The 14,858-nt window shown below is 39.2% G+C and overlaps 1 protein-coding gene across 1 annotated transcript in view; it reads left to right on the forward strand.

Annotated features, from left to right (window-relative positions):
• LOC123749975 (putative neural-cadherin 2) overlaps positions 1-14,858 on the forward strand; it is a 248,062-nt gene that overhangs the window by 158,983 nt on the left and 74,221 nt on the right. Inside the window, exon 10 of the mRNA XM_069339741.1 lies at positions 1,768-1,981. Within this exon, the coding sequence (XP_069195842.1) occupies positions 1,768-1,981 (214 nt within the window). The remainder of the gene's footprint in view (positions 1-1,767; positions 1,982-14,858) is intronic.

A 14,858-nucleotide genomic window follows, 5' to 3' on the forward strand; every position in this document is an offset into this window, starting at 1 on the left:
GGTTCGAGTCACTTCTGGGGTGTGAGTTTTCATTCGCATATAGTCCTGGGGACCATTCAGGCTTGTTCGCATTTGTGTTCCTCACGTGTGCCCCAAAGAATGAGGTGATTTGGTGAAATGCTATGCCCAAGATTACCATCCGAGTTGCCGTCAGGGAAGTGGCTCAAATAGCCTCGGCTATCACTTCCTTTTGACGGCCGTGATGGTCAAGCGGATTAAGGCGCCCTGTAGTTACCAGTTGCGTTGCTTCTGGGAGTATGGGTTCGAGTCACTTCTGGGGTGTGAGTTTTCATTCGCATATAGTCCTGGGGACCATTCAGGCTTGTTCGCATTTGTGTTCCTCACGTGTGCCCCAAAGAATGAGGTGATTTGGTGAAATGCTATGCCCAAGATTACCATCCGAGTTGCCGTCGGGGAAGTAGCTCAAATAGCCTCGGCTATCACTTCCTTTTGACGGCCGTAATGGTCAAGCGGATTAAGGCGCCCTGTAGTTACCAGTTGCGTTGCTTCTGGGAGTATGGGTTCGAGTCACTTCTGGGGTGTGAGTTTTCCTTCGCATATAGTCCTGGGGACCATTCAGGCTTGTTCGCATTTGTGTTCCTCACGTGTGCCCCAAAGAATGAGGTGATTTGGTGAAATGCTATGCCCAAGATTACCATCCGAGTTGCCGTCGGGGAAGTGGCTCAAATAGCCTCGGCTATCACTTCCTTTTGACGGCCGTGATGGTCAAGCGGATTAAGGCGCCCTGTAGTTACCAGTTGCGTTGCTTCTGGGAGTATGGGTTCGAGTCACTTCTGGGGTGTGAGTTTTCATTCATATATATATATATATATATATATATATATATATATATATATATATATATATATATATATATATATATATATATATATATATATATATATGCGAACAAGCCTGAATGGTCCCCAGGACTATATGTGAATGAAAATTCACACCCCAGAAGTGACTCGAACCCATACTCCCAGGAGCAACGCAACTGGTAACTACAGGGCACCTTAATTCACTTGACCATCACGGCCGTCAAAGTCTCCGGCCGTGACCGGAGTCACGGCCGGAGTCACTTCTGGGGTGTGAGTTTTCATTCGCATATAGTCCTGGGGACCATTCAGGCTTGTTCGCATTTGTGTTCCTCACGTGTGCCCCAAAGAATGAGGTGATTTGGTGAAATGCTATGCCCAAGATTACCATCCGAGTTGCCGTCGAGGAAGTGGCTCAAATAGCCTTGGCTATCACTTCCTTTTGACGGCCGTGATGGTCAAGTGGATTAAGGCGCCCTGTAGTTACCAGTTGCGTTGCTTCTGGGAGTATGGGTTTGAGTCACTTCTGGGGTGTGAGTTTTCATTCATATATATGTATATATATATATATATATATATATATATATATATATATATATATATATATATATATATATATATATATATTTATAAAATATGACAATGTCAGACTACGAAGGAAGGATTAATAAAGGAATTTCCGTAAGTACTTACGTATTTAATTAATAATACTTCTTTAGAAGTGTTAATCATTCTATATGACGCTGTAAGTACACAACTTGTCACTGTCTCGGGACGGAAAGTACACAACTTGACACTGTCTCAACACTGTAAGTACACAACTTGACATTGTCTCGGCACTGTAAGTACACAACTTGTCACTGTCTTTGGAATGTCGTTATATCCATGGAGGGATGGTCAACCATATGCCTGAAGATGACCTCACCCTGGCTGGGTGCTCTTCCTGCAGGTGAACGTGACGGACGTGAACGACAACCCGCCGTTCCTGGCGGTGCCGCGGGAGGTGGAGGTGGTGGAGAACGGCGGGGCCCAGGTGGTGGCCCGGGTGAGGCTTGGAGACCTTGACGACTGGCGCCAGGGCCACGGGCCGCCCTTCTCCGTAGCCCTCGACCCCAGGGCGCCCCAGCACGTCCTCGACACCTTCAGGGTCACCCAAGACAAGAGTGAGTTGTCAGGGGCAGCCAGAGATAATTATCAGGAGAAAGCACTAAGCCATTATGACAATAGCGACCATCAGAATGTCACAACATGTCCATAGACAACATATCAGTTGATCAAATCTCCATTTTATCTATGTATCTATCTAAGTATCTATGTATCTATGTATCTCTCTCTCTCTCTCTCTCTCTCTCTCTCTCTCTCTCTCTCTCTCTCTCTCTCTCTCTCTCTCTCTCTCTCTCTCTCTCTCTCTCTCTCTCTCTCTCTCTCTCTCTCTCTCTCTCTCTCTCTCTCTCTCTCTCTCTCTCTCTCTCTCTCTCTCTCTCTCTCTCTCTCTCTCTCTCTCTCTCTCTCTCTCTCTCTCTCTCTCTCTCTCTCTCTCTCTCTCTCTCTCTCCCTCTCTCTCTCTCTCTCTGTATATATATATATATATATATATATATATATATATATATATATATATATATATATATATATATATATATATATATATATAAATAAATATATATATATATATATATATATATATATATATATATATATATATATATATATATATATATATGTCGTACCTAGTAGCCAGAACTCACTTTTCAGCCTACAATGCAAGGCCCGATTTGCCTAATAACCCAAGTTTTCATGAATTAATATATTTTCTCTAATTTTTTTCTTATGAAATGATAAAGCTACCCATTTCATTATGTAAGAGGTCAATTTTTTTTATTGGAGTTAAAATTAACGTAGATATATGACCGAACCTAACCAACCCTACCTAACCAAACCTAACCTATCTTTATAGGTTAGGTTAAGTTAGGTAGCCGAAAAAGTTAGGTTAGGTTAGGTTAGGTAGGTTAGGTAGTCGAAAAGCAATTAATTCATGAAAACTTGGCTTATTAGGCAAATCGGGCCTTGCATAGTAGGCTCAGAAGTGCGTTCTGGCTACTAGGTACGACATATATATATATATGTCGTACCTAGTAGCCAGAACGCACTTCTCAGCCTACTATGCAAGGCCCGATTTGCCTAATAAGCCAAAGTTTTCCTGAATTAACATATTTTCCCAAATTTTTTTCTTATGAAATGATAAAGCTACCCATTCCAGTATGTATGAGGTCAATTTTTTTTATTGGAGTTAAAATTAACGTAGATATATGACCGAACCTAACCAACCCTACCTAACCTAATCTAACCAACCTTTATAGGTTAGGTTAGGTTTGGTAGCCGAAAAAGTTAGGTTAGGTTAGGTTAGGTTAGGTAGGTTAGTTAGTCGAAAAACAATTAATTCATGAAAACTTGGCTTATTAGGCAAATCGATCCTTGCATAGTAGGCCGAGAAGTGCGTTCTGGCTACTAGGTACGACATATATATATATATATATATATATATATATATATATATATATATATATATATATATATATATATATATATATATATATATATATATATATATATATATATTTTGGTAGCAGTCTTTCCTGTAGACATATATTATTAAATATGACCGAAAAAGTAAGATTAATAATTCTAACACGAATTTTCTCAATCCTTCGTACATTATGCTTCACTGTTGGAGGTAAATCAAAAATCACTTCTCCAAAATTCATTTTTATTTCTAGTCTGACGCGACACGGGCGCGTTTCGTAAAACTTATTACATTTTCAAAGACTTCACAAATACACAACTGATTAGAACTTGCGTTTCCCTGATTTTATATCTACATTTGAGTGAGGTGGGAAGGGTGATGTGGCATTACATTTGAGTGAGGTGGGAAGGATGATGTGGCATTAACACAAGACAGAACACTAGAGGATATTAATAGGGTATTAAAAGTATCAACACAAGACAGAACACGAAAAAATGGGTATTGAATAGAAGTGTTTGTAGAAAGCCTATTGGTCCATATTTCTTGATGCTTCTATATTGGAGCGGAGTCTTGAGGTGGGTAGAATATAGTGGTGCAATAATTGGCTGTTGATTGCTGGTGTTGACTTCTTGATGTGTAGTGCCTCGCAAACGTCAAGCCGCCTGCTGTCGCTGTATCTATCGATGATTTCTGTGTTGTTTACTAGGATTTCTCTGGCGATGGTTTGGTTATGGGAAGAGATTATATGTTCCTTAATGGAGCCCTGTTGTTTATGCATCGTTAAACGCCTAGAAAGAGATGTTGTTGTCTTGCCTATATACTGGGTTTTTTGGAGCTTACAGTCCCCAAGTGGGCATTTGAAGGCATAGACGACGTTAGTCTCTTTTAAAGCGTTCTGTTTCGTGTCTGGAGAGTTTCTCATGAGTAGGCTGGCCGTTTTTTTGGTTTTATAGTAAATCGTCAGTTGTATCCTCTGATTTTTGTCTGTAGGGATAACGTTTCTATTAACAATATCTTTCAGGACCCTTTCCTCTGTTTTATGAGCTGTGGAAAAGAAGTTCCTGTAAAATAGTCTAATAGGGGGTATAGGTGTTGTGTTAGTTGTCTCTTCGGAGGTTGCATGGCTTTTCACTTTCCTTCTTATGATGTCTTCGATGAAACCATTGGAGAAGCCGTTATTGACTAGGGTAAGGCAGGTTCTAGTCAATAACGGCTTCTCCAATGGTTTCATCGAAGACATCATAAGAAGGAAAGTGAAAAGCCATGCAACCTCCGAAGAGACAACTAACACAACACCTATACCCCCTATTAGACTATTTTACAGGAACTTCTTTTCCACAGCTCATAAAACAGAGGAAAGGGTCCTGAAAGATATTGTTAATAGAAACGTTATCCCTACAGACAAAAATCAGAGGATACAACTGACGATTTACTATAAAACCAAAAAAACGGCCAGCCTACTCATGAGAAACTCTCCAGACACGAAACAGAACGCTTTAAAAGAGACTAACGTCGTCTATGCCTTCAAATGCCCACTTGGGGACTGTAAGCTCCAAAAAACCCAGTATATAGGCAAGACAACAACATCTCTTTCTAGGCGTTTAACGATGCATAAACAACAGGGCTCCATTAAGGAACATATAATCTCTTCCCATAACCAAACCATCGCCAGAGAAATCCTAGTAAACAACACAGAAATCATCGATAGATACAGCGACAGCAGGCGGCTTGACGTTTGCGAGGCACTACACATCAAGAAGTCAACACCAGCAATCAACAGCCAATTATTGCACCACTATATTCTACCCACCTCAAGACTCCGCTCCAATATAGAAGCATCAAGAAATATGGACCAATAGGCTTTCTACAAACACTTCTATTCAATACCCATTTTTTCGTGTTCTGTCTTGTGTTGATACTTTTAATACCCTATTAATATCCTCTAGTGTTCTGTCTTGTGTTAATGCCACATCATCCTTCCCACCTCACTCAAATGTAATGCCACATCACCCTTCCCACCTCACTCAAATGTAGATATAAAATCAGGGAAACGCAAGTTCTAATCAGTTGTGTATTTGTGAAGTCTTTGAAAATGTAATAAGTTTTACGAAACGCGCCCGTGTCGCGTCAGACTAGAAATAAAAATGAATTTTGGAGAAGTGATTTTTGATTTACCTCCAACAGTGAAGCATAATGTACGAAGGATTGAGAAAATTCGTGTTAGAATTATTAATCTTACTTTTTCGGTCATATTTAATAATATATATATATATATATATATATATATATATATATATATATATATATATATATATATATATATATATATATATATATATATATATATATATATATATATATATATATATATATGTCGTACCTAGTAGCCAGAAAGCACTTCTCGGCCTACTATTCAAGGCCCGATTTGCCTAATAAGCCAAGTTTTCCTGAATTAATATATTTTCTCTAATTTTTTTCTTATGAAATGATAAAACTACCCATTTCATTATTTATGAGGTCAATTTTTTTTTATTGGAGTTAAAATTAACGTAGATATATGACTGAACCTAACCAACCCTACCTAACCTAACCTAACCTATCTTTATAGGTTAGGTTTGGTTAGGTAGCCGAAAAAGTTAGGTTAGGTTAGGTTAGGTAGGTTAGGTAGTCGAAAAAACATTAATTCATGAAAACTTGGCTTATTAGGCAAATCGGGCCTTGCATAGTAGGCTGAGAAGTGCGTTCTGGCAACTAGGTACGACATATATATATATATATATATATATATATATATATATATATATATATATATATATATGTCGTACCTAGTAGCCAGAACTCACTTTTTGGCCTACTATTCAAGGCCCGATTTGCCTAATAAGCCAAGTTTTCCTGAATTAATATATTTTTTCTAATTTTTTTCTTATGAAATGATAAAGCTACCCATTTCATTATGTATGAGGTCAATTTTTTTTTATTGGAGTTAAAATTAACGTAGATATATGACCAAACCTAACCAACCCTACCTAACCTAACCTAACCTATCTTTATAGGTTAGGTTTGGTTAGGTAGCCGAAAAAGTTAGGTTAGGTTAGGTTAGGTAGGTTAGGTAGTCGAAAAACAATTAATTCATGAAAACTTGGCTTATTAGGCAAATCGGGCCTTGAATAGTAGGCCAAAAAGTGAGTTCTGGCTACTAGGTACGACATATATATAACCTGACCTAACCTGTAGAGATAGGTTAGGTTAGGTTAGGTAGGGTTGGTTAGGTTAGGTAGGGTTGGTTAGGTTCGGTCATATATCTACGTTAAATTTAACTCCAATATATATATATATATATATATATAACTGAAAACTCACACCCCAGAAGTGACTCGAACCCATACTCCCACAACTGGTATGTACAGGGACGCCTTAATCCGCTTGACAATCACGACAAGACATAAGGAAGTGATAGCCGAGGCTATATGAACCACTTCCCCGCCGGCACTCGGATGGTAATCTTGGGCATAGCATTTTATCAAATCACCTCATTCTTTGGGGCACACGTGAGGAACACAAATGCAAACAAGCCTGAATGGTCCCCAGGACTATATACAACTGAAAACTCACACCCCAGAAGTGACTCGAACCCATACTCCCACAACTGGTATGTACAGGGACGCCTTAATCCGCTTGACAATCACGACAGGACGATTGTCGTGATTGTCAAGCGGATTAAGGCGTCCCTGTACATACCAGTTGTGGGAGTATGGGTTCGAGTCACTTCTGGGGTGTGAGTTTTCAGTTGTATATAGTCCTGGGGACCATTCAGGCTTGTTTGCATATATATATATATATATATATATATATATATATATATTTATATATATATATATATATATATATATATATATGTCGTACCTAGTAGCCAGAACGCACTTTTTGGCCTACTATGCAAGGTCCGATTTGCCTAATAGGCCGAGTGATTATCTTTATTTTCAATATATTGTTCCCAATTAGATTATTGGAATTATAATTATTATAATATATTAGGAACATAATTTATTGACTTAGTTGTGTTAGTTTGGGTTAGGTTTAGATAGGTTAGGTTAGGTTAGGTAGGGTTGGTTAAGTTCAGTCATATATCTACGTTAGTTTTAACTCAAATTTAAAGAAAACTTAACTCATACATAGTAAAATTGATAGCTTTTTCATTTCATAAGAGAAAATCATAGAAAAGTATATAAATTCACTAAAACGTGGCTTATTAGGCAAACCGGGCCTTGCATAGTAGGCCGAGTACGATGTTCTAGCTACTAGGTACAACATATATATATATATATATATATATATATATATATATATATATATATATATATATATATATATATATATATATATATATATATATATATAAATATATATATATATATATATATATATATATATATATATATATATATATATATATATATATATATATATATATATATATATATATATATATATATATATATATATTATTAAATATGACCGAAAAAGTAAGATTAATAATTCTAACACGAATTTTCTCAATCTTTCGTACATTACGCTTCACTGTTGGAGGTAAATCAAAAATCAATTCTCCAAAATTCATTTTTATTTCTAGTCTGACGCGACACGGGCGCGTTTCGTAAAACTTATTACATTTTCAAAGACAACCACCCAACCAACCTATTAATACCACATTTTGTTCTGTCTTGTGTTAATGCCACATCACCCCTTCCACCTCACTCAAATGTAGATATAAAATCGGAGATACGTAAGTTCAATTCAGTTGTGTATTTGTGAACTAAAGTCTTTGAAAATGTAATAAGTTTTACGAAACGCGCCCGTGTCGCGTCAGACTAGAAATAAAAATGAATTTTGGAGAATTGATTTTTGATTTACCTCCATCAGTGAAGCGTAATGTACGAAAGATTGAGAAAATTCGTGTTAGAATTATTAATCTTACTTTTTCGGTCATATTTAATAATATATGTCTACAGGAAAGACTGCTACCAAAATATACTAATATTAAAGCGCACGATCCAGCAGCAAGGAATCAAGCCTTCACGATAAAATATCGCCAGGATCTGATTCGTGATCAGATATACAAGGCAGAGAATGAAATCAAAGACAACAAAACGCAACTACTTCATGCTACAAACGAGTGGAGAAATAGCAACATCGACAATAGTATCCGTACCCGCATTGAACAACACCTCGACATCCTCACAGACCAACCTCATCTCAGCACTGAAACAAGGATTATCAAGAAAATAACAACATTATATGGAGGACCTATGGCAATTCCACGACCAAGAGATGGCTTCCTGAACCTTGCAGGAATTAACCTCACTGAGGACCAAGTCACTCTCCTAAATCTGGGCATAAACTGTCATGTTATGTCCAGACCGAGTGAGATGGCCCGGAAAGTAGAGTTGGAAATTCTGTTGGACGACATATTCGACCTCGAGACACAAAAGAAGGTCACTACCAAAGATACCTTACAAGCAGAACTTATTGCAGAAGGAGGAAAGAATCGAGGCAACTACAGAAGCACCATACTGTCCCCCGAGCTTAAAGCGGCAGCTAAAAGCCTTCGTGAGAACAAGGAGATTGTTGTCAGGAGAGGTGACAAGTCGCCAATATATGTCATTCTTAAAAAAAACGAATATCTGGCGAAAATGAACATCATACTCTCTGACCAAACTAAGTTCCAAAGGGTAACGAAGGACACTACAGCCGAATTAAAAGCAAAGGTCAACAAACTGATCGAAACTGTGAACGCCAAGAAATCCGGACTCCACCTGCCAAAGATCATTGGGGAATATAAACCTGGATATGCGTATGGAAATGTCAAGACGCACAAGCCTGGAAACCCACTTCGGCCAATCATTAGCCAGATACCCACACCCATGTACAGACTGGCGAAGCGACTCAACGGCCTGCTGACTCCTTATGTTCCTTGCGCCTTCAGCCTGAAGTCTCCAAAGGAATTTGTTGACTTACTGCGGGGCACACGGGCCACAGGGATAAGAGCCTCGTTGGACGTAGAATCGCTGTTTACCAACGTACCTGTGGACGAGACAATCGGAATGATAGCCGACAGAGTGTATCGTGATCCAGCCTGTACTCCTCTTGACATACCAGAAAATATTCTGAGGAAACTACTCCAAGCTTGTACTAAAGAGGCACCCTTCTTGAGCCCGGATGGGCAAACGTATAAGCAAGTAGATGGGGTCGCCATGGGTTCTCCCCTAGGTGTCCTGTTTGCAAACTTCTACATGGGTACCATCGAGCAAAAAGTCTTAGTCGACATGAACTTGAAAACGGCCATACACTGCAGGTATGTTGACGACATTTTTACACAGGTACCTGATGTCAGACATCTGCAGGAGCTGAAGGAGGCATTTGAGCAGAGTTCCATGCTGCGTTTCACTTACGAGATGGAAAAGGATGGGAGGCTGCCCTTTCTAGATGTAACAGTCATGGAAAAGGGCGGAGGTTTCCACACTGCAGTCTACACTAAGGAAACAAACATAGGAATGTGCCTAAATGCCAACAGCGACTGCCCAGACAGGTACAAGAGGAGTGTTGTTAACGCATATGTCGACCGTGCTCTCAGCCACAGCTCAGAATGGAAGCAAGTCGACGAAGAACTCTGTAGGGTAGGGCAGGTCCTAGTCAATGACGGCTTCTCCAATGGTTTCGTCGAAGACATCATAAGAAGGAAAGTGAAAAGCCATGCAACCTCTGAAGAGACAACTAACACAACACCTATACCCCCCTATTAGACTATTTTACAGGAACTTCTTTTCCACAGCTCATAAAACGGAGGAAAGGGTCCTGAAAGATATTGTTAATAGAAATGTTATCCCTACAGACAAAAATCAGAGGATACAACTGACGATTTACTATAAAACCAGAAAAACGGCCAGCCTACTCATGAGAAACTCTCCAGACACAAAACAGAACGCTTTAAAAGAGACTAACGTCGTCTATGCCTTCAAATGCCCACTTGGGGACTGTAAGCTCCAAAAAACCCAGTATATAGGCAAGACAACAACATCTCTTTCTAGGCGTTTAACGATGCATAAGCAACAGGGCTCCATTAAGGAACATATAATCTCTTCCCACAACCAAACCATCGCCAGAGAAATCCTAGTAAACAACACAGAAATCATCGATAGATACAGCGATAGCAGGCGGCTTGACGTTTGCGAGGCACTACACATCAAGAAGTCAACACCAGCAATCAACAGGCAATTATTGCACAACTATATTCTACCCACCTCAAGACTCCGCTCCAATATAGAAGCATCAAGAAATATGGACCAATAGGCTTTCTACAAACACTTCTATTCAATATCCATTGTTTCGTGTTCTGTCTTGTGTTGATGAAATTAATACCCTATTAATACTCTTGTTCTGTCTTGTGTTGATGAAATTAATACCCTATTAATACCACATTTTGTTTTGTCTTGTGTTAATGCCACATCACCCCTTCCACCTCACTCAAATGTAGATATAAAATCCGAGATACGTAAGTTCTATTCAGTTGTGTATTTGTGAACTAAAGTCTTTGAAAATGTAATAAGTTTTACGAAACGCGCCCGTGTCGCGTCAGACTAGAAATAAAAATGAACTTTGGAGAATTGATTTTTGATTTACCTCCAACAGTGAAGCGTAATGTACGAAAGATTGAGAAAATTCGTGTTAGAATTATTAATCTTACTTTTTCGGTCATATTTAATAATATATGTCTACAGGAAAGACTGCTACCAAAATATACTAATATTAAAGCGCACGACCCAGCAGCAAGGAATCAAGCCTTCACGATAAAATATCGCCAGGATCTGATTCGTGATCAGATATACAAGGCAGAGAATGAAATCAAAGACAACAAAACGCAACTACTTCATGCTACAAACGAGTGGAGAAATAGCAACATCGACGATAGTATCTGTACCCGCATTGAACAACACCTCGACATCCTCACAGACCAACATCACCTCAGCACTGAAACAAGGATTATCAAGAAACTAACAACATTATATGGAGGACCTATGGCAATTCCACGACCAAGAGATGGCTTCCTGAATCTTGCAGGAATTAACCTCACTGAGGACCAAGTCACTCTCCTAAATCTGGGCATAAACTGTCATGTTATGTCCAGACCGAGTGAGATGGCCCGGAAAGTAGAGTTGGAAATTCTGTTGGACGACATATTCGACCTCGAGACACAGAAGAAGGTCACTACCAAAGATACCTTACAAGCAGAACTTATTGCAGAAGGAGGAAAGAATCGAGGCAACTACAGAAGCACCATACTGTCCCCCGTGCTTAAAGCGGCAGCTAAAAGCCTTCGTGAGAACAAGGAGATAGTTGTCAGGAGAGGTGACAAGTCGCCAATATATGTCATTCTTAAAAAAGACGAATATCTGGCGAAAATGAACATCATACTCTCTGACCAAACTAAGTTCCAAAGGGTAACGAAGGACACTACAGCCGAATTAAAAGCAAAGGTCAACAAACTGATCGAAACTGTGAACGCCAAGAAATCCGGACTCCACCTGCCAAAGATCATTGGGGAATATAAACCTGGATATGCGTATGGAAATGTCAAGACGCACAAGCCTGGAAACCCACTTCGGCCAATCATTAGCCAGATACCCACACCCACGTACAGACTGGCGAAGCGACTCAACGGCCTGCTGACTCCTTATGTTCCTTGCGCCTTCAGCCTGAAGTCTCCAAAGGAATTTGTTGACTTACTGCGGGGCGCACGGGCCACAGGGATAAGAGCCTCGTTGGACGTAGAATCGCTGTTTACCAACGTACCTGTAGACGAGACAATCGGAATGATAGCCGACAGAGTGTATCGTGATCCAGCCTGTACTCCTCTTGACATACCAGAAAATATTCTGAGGAAACTACTCCAAGCTTGTACTAAAGAGGCACCCTTCTTGAGCCTGGATGGGCACATGTATAAGCAAGTAGATGGGGTCGCCATGGGTTCTCCCCTAGGTGTCCTGTTTGCAAACTTCTACATGGGTACCATCGAGCAAAAAGTCTTAGTCGACATGAACTTGAAACCGGCCATATACTGCAGGTATGTTGACGACATTTTTACACAGGTACCTGATGTCAGACATCTGCAGGAGCTGAAGGAGGCATTTGAGCAGAGTTCCGTGCTGCGTTTCACTTACGAGATGGAAAAGGATGGGAAGCTGCCCTTTCTAGATGTAACAGTCATGGAAAAGGGCGGAGGTTTCCACACTGCAGTCTACACTAAGGAAACAAACATAGGAATGTGCCTAAATGCCAACAGCGACTGCCCAGACAGGTACAAGAGGAGTGTTGTTAACGCATATGTCGACCGTGCTCTCAGCCACAGCTCAGAATGGAAGCAAGTCGACGAAGAACTCTGTAGGGTAAGGCAGGTCCTAGTCAATAATGGCTTCTCCAATGGTTTCGTCGAAGACATCATAAGAAGGAAAGTGAAAAGCCATGCAACCTCTGAAGAGACAACTAACACAACACCTATACCCCCTATTAGACTATTTTACAGGAACTTCTTTTCCACAGCTCATAAAACGGAGGAAAGGGTCCTGAAAGATATTGTTAATAGAAATGTTATCCCTACAGACAAAAATCAGAGGATACAACTGACGATTTACTATAAAACCAGAAAAACGGCCAGCCTACTCATGAGAAACTCTCCAGACACAAAACAGAACGCTTTAAAAGAGACTAACGTCGTCTATGCCTTTAAATGCCCACTTGGGGACTGTAAGCTCCAAAAAACCCAGTATATAGGCAAGACAACAACATCTCTTTCTAGGCGTTTGACGATGCATAAGCAACAGGGCTCCATTAAGGAACATATAATCTCTTCCCACAACCAAACCATCGCCAGAGAAATCCTAGTAAACAACACAGAAATCATCGATAGATACAGCGATAGCAGGCGGCTTGACGTTTGCGAGGCACTACACATCAAGAAGTCAACACCAGCAATCAACAGCCAATTATTGCACAACAAATGCGTTCATGCAAAATGTTTGTTCATGCGTTCAAAAATCTCAAAAAAGATTGTTCATTACATATTACCAAGGCTGATAAATCAAATGCAGTAGTTATTATGAATAAAGATGACTATGTCCGAAAAATGGAGTTACTCTTGGAAGACAGGGATACTTATCTATTGGTTAACAGAGATCCTACTGAAAAAGTGATTGCACATTTTAACAAAACTCTTAAAACCGTGTGTAAAGGAGATAAAGAGTTGATATCTAGGCTAACAAGTCGATCCCCCTCTCTTCCTTACATGTATGGTCTTATAAAAACTCATAAGCCATATAATCCGGCAAGGCCGATTATTAGTTCAATTGGTTCGGCGGCTTATAAACTCTCTAAGTGGTTAGTTAAAGTTTTGTCCCCTATAGTTGGTACTATTTCCAACTCACACTTGACAAACAATGTGGACTTAGTTAATAAGCTATCCACATTGAATTTAAATTTTGATTTTAAACTTATAAGTTTCGATGTGACCTCTTTATTCACTAAAGTTCCTGTTGATGATCTGTTAGAATTTCTACGTGAGGAACTGCCTAAATATAATTTGAGCTTGCAGACCAATAAAGTATTGGAACTTATTAAATTGTGTATAAAAGACAATTATTTTAGTTTTAATGGAAAATTTTTCAAACAAACATTTGGTATGGCAATGGGCAATCCCTTGTCCCCAGTTTTAAGCAATTTGTATATGGAATTCTTTGAAACAAAAATCTTATCCAGGATGATCCCGGCTAATGTGGTTTGGTATAGGTCTGTTGATGATATTTTGTGCTTATGGCCGTGCAACAAAGACCAGATAGTTTTTCTTAATGAACTCAATTCTTTGGTACCTTCAATAAAATTCACTTGGGAGACTGAGGAGAATGGTACTCTTCCGTTTTTGGACATTATGATTCATAGAGTTACTAGAAAGTTCAAATTTAATGTGTATAGGAAACCTACCAACGTGGGGTCGTATGTTCATTTTTATTCGAATCATCATAGTAAAGTTAAACAGGCAGTATTTTCAGGAATGTTTCTACGAGCTTTGAGGGTTTGCAGCCCTGAGTTTTTTTATGAAGAGATTGCTAAAATATATGAAATTGGGAAGAGTTTACAATATCCTAAGAGGTTTTTGGATTTCTCGTTTGTACAAGCCAAGCGTACGTTTTATAATCACGTCCCTAAGGCGAAACCAAAAATTATTAACTCATTGGTGGTACCTTATGCGAGTGGACTTGAAAAATTGTCTCTGATTTTTAAGAAACTTAATATAAATTTGGTGTTCACTAATAGTACGATCAAATCCAATTTAATAAAAAACTCCCCTGATACAGCAGGTTGTGTGTATTCGATTCCCTGCAATGATTGTGATTCTGTGTACCTTGGACAAACAGGAAAGTCCTTACAATTGCGGTTGTCACAACATGCTTATAGTATTAGAACTGCCC

This window comes from Procambarus clarkii, chromosome 42, assembly GCF_040958095.1.
Source record: "Procambarus clarkii isolate CNS0578487 chromosome 42, FALCON_Pclarkii_2.0, whole genome shotgun sequence".
Lineage (NCBI taxonomy): Eukaryota > Metazoa > Arthropoda > Malacostraca > Decapoda > Cambaridae > Procambarus > Procambarus clarkii.